This window comes from Solea solea, chromosome 9 (genome assembly GCF_958295425.1).
Source record: "Solea solea chromosome 9, fSolSol10.1, whole genome shotgun sequence".
Classification (NCBI taxonomy): domain Eukaryota; kingdom Metazoa; phylum Chordata; class Actinopteri; order Pleuronectiformes; family Soleidae; genus Solea; species Solea solea.
Genome location: NC_081142.1, coordinates 6,281,685 through 6,307,187, shown reverse-complemented (window position 1 = coordinate 6,307,187; position 25,503 = coordinate 6,281,685). Strand labels below are relative to the sequence as shown.

Genomic DNA, 25,503 nt, shown 5'->3' with positions numbered 1-25,503 from the left:
TTTTATTGCCTGGCCGCACTCCTCTCCGTTGTGACAATGAACCTCAAAAAACAAAATGAGCGCTGCAGCAGCTTTCTCTCTCTGACAGCTGCTTCCTGCAGGCCTCTGGTCCTCTTGACCTTTTATTACGACACTAGTTGAAAACTAGGTCACTGTGTCTGATGGGGAGTATCAGGTAGGACAGATGGACGACTTTCTGTTGCGTACTCAACGACGTGTTTCATCAAATCCGCATCTATTATCACATGTGTAGACGGACAAGCGGCTCAAATGCAGCAATAAAAAAAGTGAAGTTTAACATGACATTAGTACATATGTGTGCGTCCATTCCTGCCCTTGGTTTGTATGGGTCGTTTAATGGCACTCAGAGGGGAAACACTAAGATTAAAGCAGTAACAGTGGCCTGGGGAAACCTGAAATCTCAGACACAGTTAAGTCATGGAACAACATACTTCTCTCCAGACAAATGTGTTTGGAAAGGACTTTTTTTTTTCCCACAAGACCGCATCACTAATCATGTGATATTTAGGGGCTATTGTTCACTACTGCACACTTGGGACTAATGTGCCAATCAACAAATTCCTCTAAAGTGCGCTTTTGTTCTTCAAATCAGACTTTGTGTATCTGCTAAACGTTTGGAGACTTTTCCATTCTTGCATGGAGCTCAAGTAGGAAGAATGAACTGCATAACCCACACTGCAATGGGGCACTTAAAATGATATTACTGGTTCATAAAGTGATTAATGAGGATTATTATAACAGATTCATTTCACAAGCTCTGACAATGGGAGAACGACCAGGGCACACCAACAGACATGACTGTGTGGTGTAGCTCAGGCCTTTTCTGCCCATGTTAACATAACATGACATGTGTGGTCACGGCCAGTTCCCCCTCCTCTTTATCTCTTCCTCACCCACCCACTCGCTCGTATTCACTGTCCACACCAGCTAGTAATACAAAGACTAATTCTCTCACTTGTGCCTGCTGCTTTATCACTCTTACATTAACAATTTGAGGATCACATAGTGGATCAGTCCTACAAGAGAATTCACCTTAGATTGTTGGTCACATGTTTTACATTTGTTGTGTTTTATTGTTGTGACATCGTGTTGTGATTGCCTACGATGTTTTTACATTTGTTGTGAATATGTGTTGCGTGTTGTACACGTGTTTTTATTCAACGCGGATGTTCTCTGCTTCCAGCCCAAGGACAACAGATTTTTTTACAAATTAGCATATAACTCTGGATGAATAAATAAATGAATAATAGTGGACAAGCTTATCTAAGGCTATTGAACCTGATACGACTTGAAGTGTGAGCTCATGCTTTCAATTTTACACTTTTAACCCTGTCCTCCTGTAAGGATCTAAAGATGTTGTCACGCTTGACTTTTTTTCTTTTAAACTTACAGTTGGTCGTACAAAGGCGCAGAGTCTTTTTTGACCTCCTCTATCCTGCTTCCACTCGTCCTCTGTCAGGTCCTTTCGGCTCCACTGCTCTTTGAGGGGCTGAAACAGTCGAGCTAAAGTACTCACAGATGTGGACTGGGCAAATCAGAAAACGTGTCAGGGATTGTAAAACTACCCTCATTGCTTGATTGGCAGGGGTTCGACTGTGCACACACACGGACGTGAACAGTGTGACTATGTGCGTGTGTTAGGGTGTCTCTGTGAGGCTAGTGGAATAGTTGAGTTGGATTAAACCCACACTTGTCTGGAGCCAAGATGCAGAAAAAGGCTCCTCTCTTTCTGTCACTTCCCTCCCTTCTCTCCTCTTGGCAGATGTGCCCATTTGAGCTCATGAGAAATGAAAACATATATTTTATTTTTCAGAGCTGATGTCGTCCAGGAGTTACACCCAGTGAGAGGGGCTGTGATTGTTACTGATTACAGCTCATAGGTTCGTGTTGCATGCTTCGGTAAGCCTGGCATTCGAGGACCCCGCTGTGTCGTGCATGATTGTGTGCGTGAGTGTGTATTTCAGCTGTGCCAAGAGCTGCTCAGGCGCCACTACTAAGGTCTTGCTGAATTTTATGAATCTAATCCTTTCCACGTTGATGATTTGGACCCTGTAAAAAGGTAAAGGTTTCTATGTGTGTGTGTGTGTCCTCGCCAGTGTGCGTTTAAGTGTGTATTAGTGTGTCTTTCCATACTTTTCCCAGAGGCAGCAGAGTTTAGAACCTAGCCTGCTGTGCTGTTAGAACAAGCGCCGCCAAATAAAAAAACCCAAATAATTAACAGCTTCATTCCTGTTTCAAAGGATTATCCCCCCCCCCCTCCCCCCAGCCCTTTTTTACACTCCTGCTATTTCCCTCTCAGCCCAAAATTCAATTTTCCTTGGCTCCATCAAGCGCCGTGTAATGACGAGGGTTACGAAAAATCACTGGCAACTGCTGTGACGATATGTCACAAGAGTGGAGAAGAAGGTTGGATCTACACTGATGCACAGACACACAAAAACACGGACACACTGTGAAACGAGGCTTTCAAGCAATGTGTTCCTCATTAGAGGGAATGAGATTCTGCTCACTTCACTGCCTGCTCTGTTTCTTCTTTTTCCGTAAAGGCAGAAAATAGAAAAAAAAAGGTGATAAAAAGAGCTCAGAATGTGGAGGCTTTCTGAAATGTGTCCCGTGTCAGGTGTGGTTGTGTGTTTTGAGCATGCACTGTGTGCACTCACTATGCAGTAGGCCACCAGGGCTCCCTGCACAAAGCCTGCAAGGACATCGGTCGGGTGATGCTTGTGGTCAGAGACACGTGATAGGCCGGTGTAAAACGCCATCATCAGCATGGTGAACTGGAGCAGCGGGCGGAGGAGGCGAGCGCCGCGCCATGTAAACCTGGACTGAAGATAGAACTGAAGAGAAGGATGGAGGAAGAGGAGAACAGGAAGATGTTATTCATTTTCTTCATATACCACAGTAGCATGCAGACTGACTGTGTGAATGCTTTGGCGTCTAAGATTTCATGAAGTGCAAATGTAAAAAAATGTGTTTTGACAGCAGCAATGCTCAAACACACCTGGCTGAATGTTTGCCATGAAAGTAATTAAGTTTTACACGGTTTGCACCTGCAGTGTGTGTGTGGAAGAGATAGAGTGTGTGTTATTGCTGTATAAGAGGTCTAGACTGAATCAAAAAGGTCAGGCTTGCCAAACTTAAAACACACCTCTTCCACTAACAGACTGCCTGAGACCCGGACATGACTGATTCATGGTTCAACATCCCAGCTGTAAAAACAGCACGGCCACAGAGAGCCACTGGAATACATTCACACACGCGCACACATACACACTGTACATGTACATGTGTAATCTGCACGTTTCTGCACTTGTGCTGGGATGAACTCTCTTATCTTGTCACCCATGTATTAGAGTAAACATAAGACATAGTGGAGGCACCCCCGGCTCTGCCTGCAGACAAAACTGTTTTCTGGGTCATAATGAAGACTGGGGAGAATGAAAACAGGAACAACCAAGACCAAGGCCACTTGTAGCCACTAGCACAAGTCCACACGGAGTGGTGAGGTCAGCCCAGGTTTCTCAGACATCCTGTGTTGCTGTACCACTCATACCCCTCACTTCCTGTCTCTCACAGCCAGAGACAGAGAACCTGGGAGGGCCGCCGTCAGTCAAGGTCTGCCCAGCCCGAACCTCCAGACTTGTGTCTTATAATCAGCTAGAGCTAACAATACATACAGACAGCCACAGCGCCTCCCACTAATCCCTGTTCACTGTGGGCCAATGTAGGTATGGCTGAAAAACTCCCTGACACTTCCTCTATGAAACGCTATCATTGTTCTTCTCCTTACGGAAGCAAAGGAAGCAATCCCTCCCATCCCTTCCAGTCCTGTTCTCTCCTCGCTGGCTGGGATGTTTAGACTTCAAACTTCCTCTGCAGTCGTTCTCAGGTGGTGGGTAAGAATTTCAGATAAGTGCTTTTTTTAGTCTGACGTACTGCAGCCATTAACGCGACATCCTAAACCTCTCAATGTTTCAAGAAAGCTTTGTTAGTGGACGCAGTCGCGAAAATAAGCACTTGAATGCAGTCTAAACATGCAGCTACAGTAATGCACCGAGCAAGGGCAGTGTGTAAACTCAGATAACTGGTTTAAAACAAATGTCTTACTCAGCAGAAGCAAAGACAAAGTCATGACAAGCAGTTTGAGAAAACCTTCTAAAATGTCTCCTCTTTATAGTTAGATTGAGGCATTTGCCTTTCTGACCCGGGGGCCAGCTTTCCACACATTTGCATATATGTGTCTTAAATAGTTCGCTTGGAGAAAACAACAATAAAACCAAACAACAAAAGGAGTCCCAGTGGATTCCCATGACAGAGGAAGACAAGAGCGACACAGAGTCTGGTGGTTTGTGAAGGAATCCGGCTCATTTCATAAAGATCATCTCTCTCTCTCTCTCTCTCTCCGAGTCAGAGTCAGTGTGTTAGATGAAAGAAAAACACGACACAACAAAGTGAGAGAGAATGAGACAAAAGCATAGCTGTGGTTAAGTATTTCTATCACAAACATGTTTTTTTTTTTATTTTATTAATTCATCCACATGTTGTCTGCCAAAGTGATAGCAGGCTGTCTAAAAGGATAACACACAGTATTTCTGCACATTCAACCAACAAGGAGGAAACTTGCGTGTGACACATGAAAGCCCACACACACTTGTGGCTGCAGTGTCGCTGTATAGCATGCCATGAGGTCTGTGCCATATATCTATGTGTTAAGTCTCAGCTCTGACCACATCACACACACATCACTGTGCTCCGACACGCTCTGTAACAAACAGAGTGCTTCAGCGGCACAGCGTGCCAGTCAGCCGAGGTGCGACGGCTGCACTGTGAAAGTGGCGATTGGCTTTCATTGACCATGTCATACTGTAATTGGGATTTTTCTAGCGTTACTGCAAAAATATGAACTTTTATAATGTAATGCAAGGGTGAGGATTTTAAGATATGAACTGTTTCCAATTTTGCACTTTGTTTAGAATGACAGAAGACATAGAACAATGAAATGTGATTTATTAATTGCATTGTTTCTAAAAAAAACAAACCTCAAAAACAAGAATCCTTCTAAATTTGTGTGGAGGTTCTGTTAGTAAAAACATCACATGACTGGTTTTCAGCTGGTAAAAACAAAACATGCCACAGATTCCCTTTTCCACTAGGAATGCTGCCACTGTGGGCAGTGGCACTTTGTTTCAGGCTGGTTTTATATTCCAAAACATTGAGTAGTAACTGCTGCTCCTCTCCTTCAATCATCCTGCTCTCTTCACTCCAGCGTCCTCTGGCTACGGTCTGGAGCTTGCCACAGCTGGAACACTGGTCTCTGACTAGTGTGTGTGTCACTCTGTGGTCTGGACGCAGAACATCTATGTTCCCTCTCGACTTTTTCCCCTGCTTTTAATTCATCTCTTTTCTTCGGTCTGTCCAGAGTTCAACCAGAGGCTAGGGAACACCCAAAAACACTTTCACTGCATAACAATATATTAAAATATACCAGGACTAACTGTCAGCCAAGTGTCAGATCTGAGACCGCACTGAAGCTAAACCTGGACCAGCTGAAACCTAAATATTAGACTCATTTCTGCAGTCTGTATAAAGCCTCTTTCACACCAAATTAGTGGGTAAACCTGAACTTTGTGGTGGGTTTTTTTTCTCCACCAGTATGTAAATTATGATGTCATGAATCCGCCAGAAACAAATTATGTGAGAGACGGACTGTAATCCCTCTTTCCCCTGATGTTCCAACTGATCCGAATGATGAAATAAAAAGTATTAATCGCCCGTCTCAAGTTGTAAAAAGTAAGGTTCGCAACAAAGTACTGGAAGATACACAGGTTAAAATAGGTTTTGAGAGATATAAAGAGCCTTAGTGTAGGGTTTAAAGTAAAGTTTGGAAATGTGTGGTATATAAACCCAGGATGGAGGGGGTAGAGGTGGCTAGGGACCCATAAGCTAACAATTGTCTCTCTGTGTGTTAAACAGCCTGAAGCGTCAAATGTCCCTGCAGTGCTTAGTCCCACCAGACACCCACAACAGGTGGAGAGAGATGGAGGAAATGATAGAGGACAGGAAGTGGCCGAGCAGCTGCTCTGAAGAAAGACGTTCATACTTTCTTAGGAGTAAAAAGGACGATAGTGCACAGATGACAAGGCAGTGAATCTCCAATGAGAGCCAAGCCTTGTTTCTATGACGCCCTCTACAATCTGTAAGCCATTGTTTTGTTGGCTCTCAGCATGTGTGTGTGTGTGTGTTTGTTTTTAAAGTGTGCGAGCTGGGTTTTCAGGGTTACTTACAGCCAGATAGAGCATGGTGAACATTGAAAAAGATGCGTGTCCTGAGAAGAAGGATTTCCTGTGGAGAGAAGGATTATCTTTGGTCAATTTAAGCGGCGTGTGTGTGTGTGTGTGTGTGTGTTTGTCTATTTCTTTGCTTATTATTATTGTTTGTTTACACAAACCTGGCCTCCTGAACGTCGCTCTCATCACCAGTGCAGGTGTAGTTAGTGATGTACCCCAGGGAGCAGTTGATGGTGGAGAAATCTGGTCTACACACGTCTATGAAGTGGGGTCTCATGCGACCCACTGACACCTTAGCGATGTCTGTGAACGACTGGCTGACGGCACAACCGAAGAGAAACACTCCCATCTGCAAGACAACGCACACTCATGATTAAGACACTAATAGTTTATTAAATATTTATACACAGATTTCCCTCAAATATAGCAACAGTTCATCTACCTGATAATGCAAATTCTTTTCAAACTAATTTGTCTTTTAAGTCCTTTTACATTATAGCTTCATGAGAAACTTGAAAATCAGCTACTGAATGTCTCTCTATTTTCAGTAGGAAAAGTTGACCCCTTACAAAGATGGGTATTAATTATGCAATCATTGATGATTACAAAAATTAAATCTAAAGCTGTCGTTGCAGGCAAGAGCTCAGCATCCTCACCAGTTTATTAGAGAAAACATATCTTACACACATGTGGAGAAATCAGAGTGCATTTACACAAGGGAAAGGGATGATTTGACAATCACATGCTCGTAACGCCATAAAAACACGACTGCGTATCTGACCTGTTTATAGAGAGCTGCAACATATGGATTCCCAATGAAAGACTTGGTTCCTTCATGTAGCTGGTGAATCCTGAAGCATTCTCCAATCACAATCTACAAGAGAAAATGTGTTATCGAGATACACGTAGATAACAAATGTGAGCTAGAAATGCAGCCATACAGTATGATCGTGGCACAGAATCGTGCAGATAACCATGCAGTAACAAAAGTAATGTTTGAGTGAGAATCATGCAGGAAATCTAATTTAATTCCAGGCTGAAGTCAAAAGATGGAGGAGAGTTGATGTGTGAAGGCCAAGACAAAGACAGGAGGGACAGAATTAGTAAGACTGACTGACTGACACATAGAATGAGCATGGCCTGCCTTTCCGTCAGGCAGTGTGGATGTCGGGATGCTGGGATTACGGAGAAGTGATGTGATGTTCTGCTCAAAGATATGTTACAGTTTTGTATTAAGGACATGAAGGATGGTGAGATGGGAAAAAGGAAAAACATTAACATAACAATAGTCTAAAATGACAACTAAATCATAATGGACTTGACTTTGGTATGAGGAGGATTTGCATCAGGGTAATGGGGCTCAAATTTCCACACAGGTGGTTTTGAGTAACGTTGGGCCCCATGAAAAGATCTCATGAGGAGGCTTCTACCAAGCCAGCGCTCAGGGCAAGGAGATGTCAATCATATTTCTACCACCTGGGGTATGTGACTGACAGACTGGCTGCTCTCCACCACCACATCTCAGCATCTCGCAAACACCAGCACATCTATGAGCCAGCAGAAACTGTGGGGGCAATGAACAACACCAGGACTCTAAATGTATGTACGCGCGAAGGTTCGGTGTTTCCCAGACATCACGTTAATGCAGAAACTCACCGTTGTGCATGATTTGTGTGTGTGTGTGTATTATTTGGCTTGATCAACACTGTGTATCCTGCCTGTTGGGTGGTCAGCCAGAACAAACAAACATTGTGGTATGTTAGTTTGTGTGTCTGTGTGTGTGCTATTGTCAGTGAATTAAGCAAGAGATAAAATCCACATGAGGCTGATACAGCTCACAGAGGTTTACTTGGGTTGTCAGAATTTGCATTTAATACCTCTCCTCCCCTTCTTTATCTCCTAGTCTTAAATGTGACTGGCATCCATGGGCTTATTTAAAAAGACCTCTGGTGCTATTGTCACTGAGATGTGATGGATTTTCTTTATTTACACTGAAGCGAGCATAGTTCCACCGCGTGTATTTGATTTCAGCTGGCACGCCATCAGCATCTGCCCGGCAACACTGGCTTTTACGCTGTCAATTCAACTCTGTTACTATTGTAACCAAGCCATTTTAAATGTGGCGCAACAATATCCCCTATTCTGTTCTCAGTGGAAAACAGAAACAGAGCAACATTCCCGCCTTGAACAGTCTGCATACCAACAAATCTCAGATTAAACCACACGCCTAAATAGCTGTCTGATGGGATTATTTGGTTCATTTGTATGCATACTTACAGAACTCTATTTTGATGTTGCTAACTTTGATTTCCCACAGTGGAAACACGGACTTGGATAGTCTGAGCAGTGGTACTGTTGGGATTTCCCTTGCACTGGAGATAAACACGAGACCCAACTGGAATCTGCTACCAGTGCATGGACTGTATATTTGTGTGTCATGTACATGTGTGTGTGTGTGTGTGTGTGTGCCTCCATGAGTGCATGTGTGTGCTTTAAAGGAATGGTGCCGACATGGCAGTAGACGCCGCTAATGGAACACAGCTGTGTGAGACACGCCAGCTTTGCCCACACGTGAATATGTGAGGAAAATAACTACGGCAAGCTGGTTTCAATAAGCAGAGGAGCTGAGCTGTTACAGTGTGTGCATGTGTACGCGCATGTGCGAGTGTGCCCACCGAGCTGATGGCAAGGAGACGGCAGTGTAACCATGTCTCAGTCTGGGAAGTTAAGAGGGCGCTGTGCCACTGAGACTCCTGGGGCTGTAAAGATCATCTAGATTGACCACGTGGCACTAATCGACATGCCCGCATACCCCACACAATATTATTACATGTTTCCTCTGACCCAGTCTAATCTCCTGACACAATCCGTGAGCTATTCTCTTTCTGGAACAAGAATCAAGTCATGGGAGTGGGCTGCCACCTCAGGCCATCAGCGCTGCAGGCATGGGAGAGAGCATTGGTGACACATTCACCCAAAGTAATGTTGGGGGCAGAGAGGGCATGGAGTCAGAGTGGAGGGACATGTGTGGGGGCATGTGAATTGAGTAAGACCTCGTAAAATCTCTTTGGTCTATGACAACGTGCGTCAGCACCCATTCACACACACACACACACATATTTCCTAACGTTGCTTGGGAGCCTTTCACTGTCCCAGACTTTTATTACTAAGTGAAGTGATTAAAAAGAAAATGGGCTATTAAATAGATTGGGTGACTCAAAGTAGATATTAAAGAATAAAGTATGACAAAGAGAACATTTTAGAATGGAGGGGAAGACATGTAGAGCACATTCAGAGCAAAAGGCCTGGAGTTATTAAGAAAATCCTGCATGATAACTCAAACTTTTTAAGGGTCTATGTTAGCTACTGTGTTTTCTTTAGTAAAGATTTAGTAGTTGTTGTTTTTTTTAATTTGGAAAAAGCAGCAAACAAAGGGAGGTGTGAAGGTCGACTTACGGAGACGATGGCAATAAGAATGCCAACACCACAAAGCACAGCGTCACTTATGGTGTCTCCCTCTTTTCGGGGGAAGCGGATGGACTCGTCCGAACAGTAAAACCCGCGTTGGTACGACTTTATGGTGCTAGTCTCAATGATCAGGAAAGGCAGGCTAGCTACAAAAGACACAAAGAAAGGGGGGAGCAAAGAGAGAGATAGAAGGGAAGAGGGAGAGAAGAAAGAAGGCATAAAGGCACAAGGTCAGTGACAAAGACAAATAGGAGAGAACAGGGGAAGCACAAGGAGCATGCTGACACCAGGGGAACATGGGACATAGCAGAAGTGGGGTGGCCTTCAGGATATCATGTATGGGCAGCTTAGAGAAAAGGAGTGACACATTTTTAGAACTAAGATGCAACCGTGTTGTAAGATTATTATCATATCACTTGTTTTTAAATGTTTTAGTTCTGTCATGTTATCACTCCTTTGCAGCCTCCTCCATTAAAATCCCAGGGCCTCCCAATTTCTGCCCTCAATATTCCCCGAGGTGGACACTCTTTGTGTTGGGGGGGGGGACTTACGGACACCACGGGCAGTGTCAACCCAACAGAAGTAAGCACAGAGGAGGAGACAGTGCTTTTCTTGTAGGGGTAATTCAGGCTGGAGTCACTGCAGTACAGACCCCTCTGGTAAGGACGAATAGAGGTGCGGTGCAGAACCAGGCTGGGCAGCATAGCTACATTCAAACACACACACACACGGATGGATGGATGAACCCACACACATACATTAGCCATACGACTACACTTACCTGTGAGCTGAGGGAGATAAATATGACATTAAAACACATTAACAGACATACTTTTGTAGTCGTGTGTGTGTGAGAGTTCATTGTATTGACTCAGCAAACTCTCTCCTGCTGCCAGTGTTGACCAGGCTATTGAGAATAGAGAATCTTCAGCATTAGCCTCCCACATCCCTCTTGAAAGAGCAAACACACACTGACATTAAGGGCTAAGTGTCCATTATGGCAAAGGAAACTAACGCCTGTTAGTGGATGGGTTTAGTGATGTGGAATTGAAGGGATGAAAGTGCCATTCCAGGAATAAATGATAATAATGCTTGTTGTTCATTGTCCAGATAATGACCGGCTCATTCTGAATACTAAATATCACGCAGTATTAAATCCAACTTTCGTGTGTACAACTCGTCCAACTTTACTTACAATAAGAACACAAATATGTACCAAAATGTCAAAGTCCATTAACAGAAAGACGATGATGACGATGATGGAAATGTGTCAACACACTTCAACAACTAATTTGTTGCTCCAGTGCTGGATGTCAGTTGGTCATCAAACAGATTCTATTCTTACCAAGTGAAAATACATAAATATCAAATCACAAAAACACAAATACAGGCGTCTAAACTTTGGCTGCGACTTCCAAAGTTTTCCTTGAGGGATTTTGAGATGTGTCAGCACCCAGAAAAACAAAACTAAGCCCACCCATCTCTGGAACATTTTTCGTGAGAGCATAGTGTGTAAGGAAACTAACGGTTCATAAATGGTAGGAGCTCAAGATATGAAGGTGTCCTTAAGACCCACACGCAGACAAAACCAGCATATACATTCAATGTCAGACTGCATAAAAAGCATTACCACATGTGGTTCATGTGGTTAGCTCACATCACAGGGATTTTTGCCATTTGGGTCAAAGTCACAGATTTACCCATGAATGTTTCTAGTGCGGCTCAGAACCACGGCTGTCGTCTCACCATTGATGGGAGTGGGAGATCGGGTTACTCGTCAGCCTTGAAAAACATAACACTCACTCGTCAAATTCATTTGTACAACCTCAAAAGGCGGTTTCTTGTGCGTTCTTGTGAGGAACGTCTACTTTCACTTGAAAGAAAAAAGGGTTGTCTAGGGGGTGTCTACTGTATCAATGAGAAGATGGACGGTCATGATTGTGAAATTTGCCTCCAAACATTAGGCTTTTTAAGTCAACTTTAAGGACCTTTGAAGCTTACAACATCTAAAAGTCAAGAAACAAAGGCATGTCAAGTGCTGTTTCCAAGATCGCATTCTTGGCGCATTCTTCTTCTTCTTCTTTGAACATAACTTTATATTTCAAAACCAGCATAAAGCCACTAAAATGTAGCATTTTCCTTATGTTTTGATGTTTCCATGCACACAAAGTCTCCCTCCCTCACTGCCTCTTTCTCCATTGGCTAGCAAGGGGCAGCACATGGTATGGTCACTGGGGCAGACACCTGCACAAACAGGGTGTGGGGCCAGGGCTCGACAGGTTGTTGTGGGGCCCACACTGGACTTGGCCAGACTATGATGGTGTCTGAAGACCACACCGTCCTCGCAACAGGCAGTGTTAGCTCAGGGGCTTTGGACCATGTCAGACTTCAGATAGATCGATGATTGTGTTTCCTGTTCTTGTGTGTCTTTTGGCTTCATGAACTTGGCTCCAGTTTAATATGTAAATGAGAGAAACCCCATGCATTACGTTCATGCACTACTTGAGTTCAATTGTGGAAACACTCAGCTTGGTAAAAAAAATAAAAAAAGAAAAGAAACCTTTTTCAGACTGGCTTTCTCTCACACCAGACTCAACTCTTTTCTTGTCTTCACTCCTTCTTCACTCTCCCTCTCTTTTACATTAGCCCACACTGGCCTACTTGAGATTCATATGCTAATGAGGAGAAGTGAAAGGAGGTCATTGGCTAAACAGACATGAGAAACATGCACATTCACACCCACACATGCAAATCAGTGTTTAAGGGCTAAACTGATCAGAGATCACCATGGGAAACTGGAAAGTTGACCCCGAAAAGTGGAAGTGAGAGCACGCAACTGAGCACCTAAACTGTCTGCTGAGAATGAATGAATGAATGCCTCTTATTCTGCCCACAGTCCAGCCTTTAGATGCCAAGCTGTTCTGTGGGGCCCCCACCCATGCCATTTCCCTGAAAACAGCCTGGTATGTGGGCATTCTCCTCATACCACAGACAGTCCATGAGCACAAAATAAAACACACTCCAGTGCCACTTACCATACAGCCCATCTGAGCCCCATCTGCAAACAGCAGTGAGAAGAAATATGACCTCTTTTATGGCACTGGGATAAAGAGAGTGTGACCTTCACAGGGCCTGCTGACCCACAGACAGAGGAAGAGAGAGACGGGGTCGTGTCACAGGAGGGAGAGATAGAAAATGAAAGGGGTCAAAACGAAAGCAATGGGCTTGGCTGTGGGGAGAGGCTGATGGTCTGTCAGTGAATTAAAAAACAACTATTTACAAGCTCTGTCATGAGGTCAGTGGCATATAGTAATGTCCGGGATTCTCAGATCCTTACTGAAGAGGAGGAGAAACACCTGGCATTGGACGGAGTGAGCCGCAGAAGAGCGGGTTTAGTTACACTTTAAAACTCTTGTACACTATAGCCTGCAGATGGTAAAGTTTCCCATCTGCGGGTTTTAACTGATACTTAGAAATTACACACTAATGAGAAACAATGAATTCCCTTTTATGGCCAATAAGAATACATCAGGAAGTAAATATGGGAAACCTGTCATAATATTCAAAGATAGGTTTCCGGCTAAAATGCAGCTCAGTAATTTATTGAATTTATTTTTAAGAAAAACCGAGATTTCCAAATTGTTGGGTTATTGTGGATGGCAGGCGTATCCAGAGAAGAATTTGTGTTTTTAAACTAAAACTAAACAATGTGAATGCAGACTTACACTGACATAGAGGTTCTTTTTGCCTTTGCTGGAGAGAGAGTGTGTGTTCTGTGCTTTTAGAGTCAATGAGCCCCATTAGCTCTCAAACCAATGAGCAGCTTTTTAACAACACAACCAGGCGCCTGAGAATAACTGGAGCCTGAAACACAAAAGAGGAAGAGAAATAGAAGCTGCAAAATCATGGAAAATGTAGTAAAAAAAAAAAAAAAAAACACGTCCTAAGAGGGTGGTTTTGTAAGTTTGGGAAAAGTTCTATTTGTCTTATCAGATCCTGCCACGCACTTCTCTCTTTCAAGCAAGGAGGGGAAACGAGGCAAATCACTAAAGACTGCTGAGGTCAGACAGATGCAGAGAGAAAGAACGAAAGAAAGAGAGAGAGAAAGAGGCATTTCTATGGCTGGTTGAATCAGTGTTTATATGCAGAGGTCATGGCAAGGCCTTCAAGTCTGTGTGTGTGTGTGTATCATCAGCATGTGCTCTTATTTTCCATCTGTAAATCCACTCACATGTCCACGCTCCACTGCCTGCTAGAAAATACTGCACAAAATGATGTCCATATGAATTAATATGTGGTGTGTGTGTGTGTGTGCATGCATATGTTTGCACACTTAAAAGTTTAGGTATGCAGCTTTCTATGCACAGTATATGTGTGTGCATGTGTGTGTGTGTGTGTGTGTGTGTGTGTGTGTGTGTGTGCATGCATCGGGTTATGTGAGAAAGATTATCCAACCAGCACTGATTGGCTTTGGAGTTAAATTTGGTACTGCATAGCTAGTGCGCAATTAGATTAGCAAGGACTACATAAGACTACATAAGACAATGTGTCTTTTTTTAAATCTTTGACACTTTGTATTTGGGCGTATTTCAATAAAGGTCAATAATATCCGATGCAATGTTCCTGCAGGGTAAGGGTCAGCAATGTTGTATTTTTTTCACTCACCTTAAGACACACTGTACTAACCAGAACAGGAAACAATAGCTATTCTCATGCCAGCTAAAGCTCAGCAGCACTCAGAAGGTTAATTCCCCTTGACATGGCACCACTTTCCCTGTAGAGCAGCACCTGCGTGTCTGCTGAGACTATGGCGGAAAGCTTCCCGTTCTAACGCTCTCATGACTCTCGCAAATCCATTGACATTTTAATGGGTTTTTGTGGCTTTCAGGGGCAGAATTAGAATGATATCGTGATTATAGTGATTGAGCTGGAGTGTCAGCAGTGAGTGAGAGAGGTGAATGGGAGGCGGAGTGGGGCAGAGGAAGAGGTATTGTGGGCCAGTCTAATGGAGGATTTCCTTCTCCTGTCTCGCAAATGGACCATGTGACCCATCCTGAGAAGGACTGGGGCAGAGACAGGGGGCAATTCAGAGGAAGGTTAGAGGCTGCGGGGTCATGACTTCATAGACTTCTCTTGTTTCTCTCACTCGTCTGCAGCAGATCAGATGGCTGTTAAAGAATTAGCTGCTCAGCTTAGTCAAGAATAGGGCTGTATACCAAACCTCAAAGGGTTTTCTCCACAGATATGTGCTCCAAATTCACAAAGAATCAAAGGCAACACATTTTGGTTGTGGCTTTATAACTTTTCTTATGAATTCAATTATCAGTTTTAAACTATTTAGTCAAAGTTATTTGGCTCATTGTGCTTTTAAAACGTCAGCATGTAAAAAAGTGAGTATGTGTTGTACTTGCTTGATATTTTACCACTTGTCAGGAATACTGAATAGTTTGCTTTGACTGTGACTTATGAGGGACATTTGACAATGTTCAAACATTGTATACGCACAATAATAGGATGTAATCGAATGTAGTAAATAATTTACGACCTATGACATGTTTCATCCATAACCCTGAAGTCAGTTAATTCAATTTAAATTGTAATTATTTGTAGCTGTGTTTGTGATGTAAATCAAACACTAAATCAAACAATAAAAGTCTGGATAAAACTGTAATCCTTTAGAGCAAAAACACAAACCATAAAACAACATCCTCTACCCCTGTGTGTGGTTAAAACACAGAGACATGGATATTGTGTGCAGATCCATTTCAAGTCAATTGTCTAAAGCCAGTCCAATTGCAGTCTGTTGAGGACAGACGCTCCTATGATACTTCTATCACTCCGATCTTGACATCTACACACGCCCTGCAACACAATACGCATTGTTAGGGGACACTTTAAAGTGGCCTACATCACTAAAAAGAAGTATGTGTAGATTGTATTTTATGGTTATTTGATAAGTGTGTGACTCGGTGTGCCATAAGAGAAACGGAAAGAGAAGGATTTACTTCAATGACTTCCTAATCTAGTCCACTCATTTAGATAAACACACTCCTTTCACAAGCAGCCACAAGTCACAGTGCAATTTGTCAACAATAGAGAAGAATGTGTTTTTCTGTGTGAAAACTGAGACAGTGTGTGTGTGAGTGATTTTATTTACCTCTTTAGGTCCTATTCCAGCATAAAATCTGACCTTGTCAGGACCAGTAGTCCTCATGTTGACCAATAATAGGCTAAGATTTTAATTGTGATTAGGTTAAGGTGCTAGCTGTGCATTGTTAAGGTTAGGGATAAGGTTTAGGTGAGACGGTCCAAATGAATGGAAGTCTATGTAGTGTCCTTACAAGAATAGCTACGCATGTACTCAGTGTATGGACATCCTCATCGTGTTGTGACCTCTGCGATTTTAAGCCCATGGCAGCCTTGAATGTAACTATACAATTGTCACATATCCAGCACTACAAAGAGCTGCAACCACGGCAGACTTGATCTTTAGGTCACTAAAGCAGGAACATGAGTATGCATGGCCTTCAAGACATTTGCAAATCGAGTGCAAAGGTTAGCTGAGGTTCATGACAGACCTTGGAAGTAGCAACAAGGCCATTGGTCAAAGGTGACGGATGTGACATAGCTCTAGGATTATACTGTAGCATACAAGAGCGGGGCACAACTGTCACTGTTACACCACTGATTATATATTTGTGTGTGTGCCTGTGTGTGTGTGTGGCTATGTGGGTGTTAAAGTGGATTACTGTGGTTCCCCTGGCAACTTCAGCAAAGCCTTCCCCAAACATTATTTTTAAGTTGTTGACCACAACGGGCTTTAAAAATGCTCTCCCAATCCAAATAAACAAACTCGGCTCCATAAAAGCCACCCAGAATTTATCCATTCACATTATCACTGTTTGGGAAACATACATTTACGCACGAGCACAAACACACACGTGCACACTGGTAAAGATGTGTCACTTCTTTAGTCATTTCTTTGTTTCCATAAGCTGCTGATGTACACACACGCAGACACACACACACACACACACACACACACACACAGAGGAGTTGCTGAGGTCGGCAGAGTACTGTACAGAGTGAATCCCTGTCTCCTCTGTGTGAATGCTACAGTGACTAGGGGGCCACTGGTTGAAGCATGTGCTTACTCAGGGAGATTTTATTCACCAGAATGAACACACAGACATGTGTTGGGACACTCTCTCCAGGGGAACAGCAGGCTTCTGCGAGGGCAGCCTCTGAATGATGCTGCCAACCTCATGTCCACTGTTTTCTTCTCAGCGAAATTAAATGTGAAGTTGTTTTCAGCTGTACAATGTCAGGAAGCAAGAGGATATCTATAGTGTGCGTTTTAAAAACAAGGCATTCTTGATGCTGAAGAGTCTGACCGCACAGCTGTTCCAATGGAGGGAAACTTGAGCAGTGGCCAGGGGCAAGATGCAGCCATTTGCCTGGTTGGTTGAGAAGCTGGAAGGGCGCTTCTCTGCTGTAGCCGTAATGGCATTACTACCCCCATGAACAAAAGCCGAGTTTGTTGACAGGACGACTCTGTCTTTGAAACTTGATTCCTCCACCCGAATAATGCTCTCCTTAGCACTCACTACATTCCTCGTGTTCTTACAACCCCCTTAATATTTGACTCATTTCTGTGGCATTGACTGTATAACGTGACAATGGGTGTTAATTTGGAGCGACAGTGTGAACGCGTTCTAGCATTGCAGAGAGCCTCTCTGGCTTTGCCTCTTCTCTGTATGTAAACAGGACAGGGCTCAGTGGCTGCAGCACAGATAAGGCCTGCGTCAATAATGATGCTGAGCTGATTACTACACAGTGCAGGCCACATCTGAGCAGATAAGAACTACGGCCCATAATCCAGTCAACAATACAGCTTCAAGCAGCGACAGCCATAAACCACTGACAGATAATCAAGAAGGCCTTGAGAGTCGAGTGGGGAGATTCTCTCATCTCTGCCTCATTCACTTTTTTTTCCCTCCCTCCAATTCATCCTCCTTCTGTCTGCTACCAGCCTATTGGTCCTTGTTAACGAAACAAAGAGAGCTGAGATGCATCAAAAAGGGGTATTGTCCTCGGTGAAACAGTGAAATCTCCATGACCCACAACCCCCATCTCTGGATGCACACAGGCACAAATACAGAGGATTGTGGTGGGTAATGTAGTAAGAGAAAGTGACAGACAGAGGAGCCTGTGTAACAGCAGGGAGGCCCAGTCGAGGACCATGTGGTGTAAGAGACATATAATGAGGGCGGCAGCTCTCAGACTGTTGTCCATGATGAAGCAGAGCTGAATGCAATTCATCCGCTGCAGGGCTGGGCATTAATAAATGACAAATTATACATATACTTTAATACTTAATACTTTCTACAAGCACACATGGAGACGTAGCTACTATGAATGTTGAGAAGTCCCTCAGCACAATAATCGTATTCTGTGAAACTTCAGCAACATAAGACAATCGAGGACAATAAAACGTCGTATAAAATAAAACTATAGTAATGTATTCAATATTCTCCACAAAGACACATTTTAATGGCTGTCACAATAAGCTGCGTGCACATTGATACACACAAAATATTAATTTAGACACCAGCTGAAAACACAGGCTTAAACACAAAGCACATATTACTTCTAACAATTGTTTATGGTGGGGTCCAGCCCTGTAATCCAAATTATCTAAATTAGCAGGTTGGGGTGTTTATCTGCAAGGGCTATAATCATGCAAGAGAATGACAGAGACAGCAGAGATAGAGGATTTCACTCGGCTATTGTTGTCTCAGAACAAATGATGGGCTGCTGTTCATTTGATAAATAATGCTATTTAGTTCTTTGCCAGGACTGAGATGGTGACAGAAAAAAAAAAAAGTTAAAAGAGACAGGTCTGCCTGGTTCCAGCATAAAGAGACATGTTCACATTAGTGACCCTGATGCCTTCATCTCGCCCAAGGGAACCAAATGGGACACACATGCGAGGACACGTTACAAAACGAGCCACAGATGTTTCGCACATGCGACACATCCACACACACATCGCAGACTATTTCACCCTTCAGGCCACATAGTTCTTCTAATGACAGCTCTGGGCACTCCTTGTCCCTCATAAACCCCACAGGACACAGACATGCACACGCTCACACCTACACATCTTTAATCATAGCCTTGCGCACACTCACACACACAGAGCCACATGTGTGTGTGTGTGAGCCACTGAAAATGCCACACACACATGCACACACACAGATGCAGTCTGGCCACAGTCTCACCACTTCTCTCTGTCACGACATCTTTTCGTCTGCACAAACGTACATCAGCACAAAAATGCACACTGCACATTACTTTCAATGTTGAGGGAATGTTGGGCCCCTGTTTTCATGACTGCTGATTTTTTTTCTTACTCTTATTTGAAAGAAGACAAACGCTTATTTGCCAGAACAAAAAAACAGCTGTAACAGCCCCAGACTCAACACTATGACATGCACATACATGACATAATAAGTCAAGACTAGATCACTTTTCTCTCACTCTTTTTAACGTTTATCGTGTCTGTGCTGTTTGTCAAATGACGCCACTGTCTTACAACTGTCAATCAATGTTAAACAGTATGACTGTCATATAGAGAGCACTGCATGAATTTGTCCTATTTTTTGACACACATTCAATATTTCTCTTCATTACAGACACGTGGTACCTTTGGGAGCTTGTCACCTCCAAGTTAATGACTGCTGGTGGAAAGTGATTTACTTTGTTGACTGTTAGAAATGAGTATTGCTTAACAGAGCAGACGGGGGAGCAAGGGAGAGGGAAGCTCAAAAAAAACCAAAAAAGTATTTTTTCAATCAGCAATTTCTATCTTTTCCTTTGAAAATCTACACAATTCACTTCCCAGCAACTGCCATTGTACAGACAGACTGGAGCAGCTTGTCTGAGGGTGTTTGCCCTTAGATTAAGTTTACTAGCTTTGGATGGACGCCCGTGTTTGCGTTAGTGAGGACTTGCCACTTACTGTTTTGATTACAGTTTACTAGAAGACACGAGGCACACGAGGCAACATGCTTATCATCTGGGATTAGAAAGAGGAGCTCCTTGAATTTAACTTTCCGTGAATAGCGCCAGGTCATTTACTATGTTAACCTTGATTTTGCAGTGTGCTTATCTATCGCCGCATACACTGACAAACAACCTACTGAGATATGATCTTTCACTACATGCAAGCTACAGCTGCAGTCGGGTCCAGTTGAATTACAGTTATAAGCTGTAATAATTCAACTCCCAAGTGTATTATATACAGTATGTGTGTGTTAGTCAGACATTGAGATATTTGATTTAGCCTGACTGACATGTTTACATGTACGTAAAAAAGTGTTGTTAGTGTTATTTAATTTACTGTAAACCCAGTTAAGAAGAGGAAAGACCTGCTCAAGTGGAGAAGGAGTAGGGAGGGAAGGAAGGGGGGAAAGTTGGAAATGGACTGTGAGTAAAAAAAATAGGCAGGATTTTATTTCACAACCACACCTACCTCCGACCGACACTACCTTTCCGTTTCCCACCCTTTCCTGAACACCACAATTTACACACACACACACACACACACTATATGCCCCCTAGTTCACTCCTGAAATTGCACCATATGTCACATCAAGAGTCTTTGACCGCGGTGCTGAAGCCAGATGAAGAATTTGAGAAATTCTGGAAAATATTTGTAGAGCGACTTAGGATTGAAGTGGCCAAGGCCTGAAAAGGTAGAGGTTTAACCTCCAGCTTTAATGAGGGCTGTAATGCTATAGGAGCTAATTTGGGGAGGGTGGTGGCAGGAGCCGGGTGAAGTCATATAGGGTTAATGCTCCAGGGCCGATTATGGCATTGATTCCCCAGGGCCAAAAGGTCACAATAACAATCTTCCTATCTGAGACCGGTGGAAAATCACATTACTAAACACTTGACAGATCAGAACAGATAGCAGACTTATAATAATATACTGTATATGAGTGTCAGGTCATTATAGAAACACCCAAAAAGCACAACATGTAGAGGTTTAAATGGTCCATTGTATAGGGTTTGATGGATTAATGTCACATTTTGAATATTCCGTATATTTGTGAATAATCTGAAACTAACAACGTTGAGGTGTTTGCTCTCTCTGAGTCTTTTATTTTTAAAAACTAACTGACAGCTTCTTTTGGTGAAAAATTCTTGTTTATGTTCTAGAAATGGCAACGGCAGCTCAAAGTATGACGCTGATGCACAACAATGAATGGACACAAGTCAACATGTGATACCCAATCTCTGTAGCATTGCGTAAAACTTAATCAGGGTTTAGGTGAGGCTACATTTAGCTACATGGTTTCCTAAGAGCTCAAGTGGTTGACTCTTCAAAAAAAGCGTTTTCACAATAAACCTCCCCTTTAAGATGCCTGATAGCAGCCTTCCAGACAGTGTGTAGCCATGTTCGTAAGCTTTAATGAGACGGAGTAAAGAAAGAAGAATGATATTTCGCAGTCTGCGGTGGCGTTTGTGTATTTATAGTGAGTGTATGGTGGTTTTGCATGTGCTCCTTATAGCGTTGCTAAATCAACTCTGCCGCTCAGTGAGAGTGGAACCCGAGCCAAAGCGGAATCAGCAGATGATGCATGTGCTCAGCTGCCAAAAATCGTAAGCTGTAACTCGGTCTTTGCAGCTGAGTGTCGCGCATGTGCTTATTCTGTGTCTTTATCCCCGTTCTGATCCAGCTGGCTTTATACATCATAACCTTTAACTACCAGAAGCAACATTAGGAAGGAGTCCTTCCTTACATTGTACATCTGTATGTGTATGTGATTAAAGATGTCCTCAGATGTCCTCTGTGCAAACAGAATCATTGCATGTGTCCCCTGCTGTATGAAAATGAGGGTGCAGCACCAGCTGGCAGAGATGAACTAATGAAAGATATTTATGTATTAACCAACTGCACCTCATCTGTGTCTAATACACAAATCAAAACCCTTCAAGACCTGGGTTTTGCTATACACACCCGCATTCCTCATTTGGGACCCTCGCCTCCTCTCTCCTGGTCTTTCACCTTTTCCCTTTAACCCCCCCTTTGTCCCTCCATCCACTACAGACCCCATATGCAACCCCTCCCAAAACCACTAAAGTGGACCAAGTACCCATCAATGGGCAGCCAGATAGTATTTAGCATGACAAAAGGGGAATCTATGTGGCCATTTGTGTCTGTCTGCCTGTGTGTATGCATGTGCTTACATGCATTGTGTGCGTTTGCGTGTGTTTATATGCATGTGTGTCTTCACACGGGAGAGAAGAGGAGACTGTAGGACTTTACCAGTGACGGAAGTTGGTTTTAGCAGGAAATCCACTCCACATACGATCAAAGCTCATCTGCATCTTTACGAGTGCAGATGAAAACACTGTATCTCTGTTGAGGTTCTTTTATGTGCAAACCAGTATAAACCCAACTGGAAAACTATGTGTCAGTCAGGCACATCTGCTTCTGCTACACACAACTAAAGAGAATATGGAGCTAATCTACACCATTTGTAACATCCCGGGTAATAAAAGCCTGCTCCTGTGTAGCGGTGTTGCAATATTTGTTACTATCACAGATGTCTCAGTTTCTCTGTATCGTGATGCAGCTCCCACCTGCTCCTCTAATGCCTGGTCAGGGTCCACGGGTCCTGCTTCTCTCTGTGTCAGATTGGAGAAACATTCCCCTGCTACAACACATGCTTAAGCAATTATTCCACGCATTCCCCTATACACACAGAGAGAGAGACCGAGAGACAGAGAAAGAAAGTAATTTGAAGTGAAGTGATCGGGGGCAGCTGGCCAGGGATTTGCAGGGTTCTGAGAGAATGTGTAGAAGTTAAGCACAACTCCCATAATCCTTTTCTAAAAGAGAGAAAGGAGAGACGAGGGGGTTGAATAGAGAGAGAAGTGAAAGTAGGGGGCCACTGGAGCTGGAAACTCAAAAGACTGGCCTGGAGTGACAACAGCCAAATACAAACTGGTTAACACACACACACAACAAACACAATGCATCTGGACTGGACGCTTGAAGAATAACAAGTTCGAGCAACACAAACACTTGAATATATACAAGTTGTGTGCTGGACGAGATCAGAGCAGCATCGCCTGAGAGTCAGCGACAGTTTCATCCCTCATGAATCAGTATCGTAGTGACACAGTGACAATTTTTACTCCAGTCATGTTGCACACACAAACACAATATCTCTCTCTGGAATGGCACTTGTGCAGGTTTGGGCTTGGATGAACTAGGATGTAGTGGAACAGAGGATGGGGGTCTAACGGGCTATTTAAAGGGCAGTAAAAGGGCAGGTCATAATGTTTCTAAATATTTATGCCTCTGGCATGTTGGCAGGAGATACACACAGAAATCTGATAGGTCCCAGTGTGATGCTCTGTGGACATTTAATGACTGAGATGTGAAAAGATGTTCGTCAATTGATGAAGAACCTTGATGTACCGATTACAAATTGCATTATTAAAGTGTCACAACATATTATGTCATGTCAGCCTAAAACTCAAAGACAGCTTAGAAAATAAAGAAATAAAATGTAAACCCTGGCCATTCTGTAACCATTATACAGTTTAAGGTGTACACATGGAATATAATATTTCTCTTACATTTGAATTGTAGTGATCCTATATTTTGCTGTCATGTCATTTCTCTTCATACTTCATTTTGCTGCTACCCTTTGCGCGTCTGTGTCAATCTGAATTATTGAAGTGGGATCAATAAAAGTACATAGTATGTTGTGTTGTGTTATATTACCAATATTCAGTGGAAGTCTGTCATATTGCATGTGGTCCGTGTTTAATTTGGCGCTTCCAAAGTGTGGGCTGGTGTGTTGGAAGTGGTTGATAAGCACATGTTGTAGATTAAGTTGCCTTGAGGTCACAGATAAGTGACGAACTTTAAAGGCTTTTATTGCCAACAATTAGAAAGAGTTGTCAAAGTATCTGAACGTCCGCGGTGTAATCCTCATCAGCTGACGCGAGATAGAAACAACGATGACAAACTTATTCATACACTTACCAAGTAGAAGGCAGAAGATGTCGAGCGCTATTAGCAGCTTCTTCTTGCTGTTGTCAACACCATTGTTGTTATTTAACGTAGAGGTTCCTCCGTTCCTTGTCTCTTGGGCCATAGCTTTCTCATACACGTACTTTTGCATTTGACAAAGTCCCGTTTCAGCTCAAAATCCCACACCACGCGGCTGGTGGAAAAAAAAGAAATACTCTTGAAAAGTCCTTGTAAGAAATGTCCCAACTCTGAGGTCTCGTAAAGCTGCAGATGTGTTGGTGTCTTGTTGTATTTCAATGTCAAAGAACTATAAAGTGTCTGTTATGTGGTGAACGGACCCGCGCCACACATTCAAACAGAAAAGTTGCCTGCGCTGAACATGAATGGAAAGCCCGCTCCCCTTTATCGCTCTCGCCTCAGAGACTTGCAGTGCGTAAGTATTACACAGGGACAACCGCTCTCGTTTTATCAATCCTTCTTCTCCTCCTCCTCCTCCTCCTCCCCCTCTCTCTTCGAGTTCCCCCTGCAGCTTGAAAGGCTCAGCCCTCCTCTCTTCCCACAGAATTCATCCCTGCGTGGAAAACTTTCTCAGACTGGGATGAGTTTGGGGGAAATTGTGCGGATAAACTGCGCCCCCAACGAATGCGCACGGGCACAACAGGCGCGCTGGAGTGACAGCGGCGTCTCTGGGCAGTGATGATGAAATCTTTGGCTTTTCCCTCTCACTTTCCAACTCTTTCACATTATTACATTGTTCTGGTTAAGTCTGTTAAAAAAAACAAAGTTTACAACGTTTACCCATTTAATATACAACTACATAAATGTTTAATTTGTACATCCCAAATATTGGCCTATATATGCTCTCCTGGTGCTGATGCAAAGTCAGTTTATAAGTAATTATTCATCGGGATTCTGTTGTGTCAGGACGTTTACTGGGATTTGGTAGTACAGGAAAATCGCTTTTCATATATACATATTGTATATATATACATATAGAGTATATATATATATACTGTATATCTATGTGCATGTATATATGTATAGATATTTACATATTAGATTAGACGTGTAAAACCACGTGTTAAGGCAGCAACAATAAATTAAATTAAATTAAATACAAAAAATAGACTAAATAATGAAAAATATGAATAAAATAAGGAACACATATTAGACATAAGTAAGAATATAAACAATACAGATGGGGAAAAAAAGATATTTATCTAATATACAATGTAATGTAAACCTTGCTCTTTCAAAAGTGCTCAGGGTTATTTCAGTAGACTTTCACATGAGCTACAATAAAAAGTCCGAGAGAAAAAAGGCGTTGTTGGGTGTATGTCTGTCTTTTCTGTCATTTGAAATGTGATAAGGTTCATGCTCCAGCTTCTCAAGTGTTTTCCAAATCATACCACGAGCACAAGAGCAGCAGGAAGAGAGATCCAAGAGTGATATATAATATTGATCACGGGTTTACACTGCCATCTAGTGGTTCAATTGGATCAACTCACCTCAATAATATTTCCATAAAACTGCTTTTCATCGCTTCCGTGCCATGTGACCCATGGACCCCCCCCCCCCCCCCCCCTTTTTTTTGATGTATGTTAGTTCTGTATATGAATATGAATTTATAGGGAGGTGGATGTCTGCATTGGAGAGAAGAGGAATTAA

At 42.9% G+C, this 25,503-nt stretch overlaps 1 protein-coding gene across 2 annotated transcripts in view; it reads right to left on the bottom strand.

Moving 5' to 3' along the window:
* The window catches only part of plpp3 (phospholipid phosphatase 3), a 28,509-nt gene extending 4,148 nt beyond the window's left edge, over nucleotides 1-24,361 (bottom strand). The window contains exons 1-6 of one of the 2 annotated variants that reach the window (XM_058637449.1): nucleotides 23,848-24,361; nucleotides 9,765-9,922; nucleotides 7,090-7,182; nucleotides 6,470-6,657; nucleotides 6,306-6,363; nucleotides 2,682-2,858 (exon numbers count right to left, since the gene is read on the bottom strand). In XM_058637449.1, coding sequence (XP_058493432.1) covers nucleotides 2,682-2,858; nucleotides 6,306-6,363; nucleotides 6,470-6,657; nucleotides 7,090-7,182; nucleotides 9,765-9,922; nucleotides 23,848-23,986 — 813 coding nt within the window. In that variant the 5' untranslated portion in view covers nucleotides 23,987-24,361. Of the gene's footprint in view, nucleotides 1-2,681; nucleotides 2,859-6,305; nucleotides 6,364-6,469; nucleotides 6,658-7,089; nucleotides 7,183-9,764; nucleotides 9,923-10,327; nucleotides 10,483-23,847 lie in introns of both variants that reach the window. The other variant, XM_058637450.1, reaches the window with a different exon arrangement.
* Nucleotides 24,362-25,503: the final 1,142 nt, after the last annotated feature.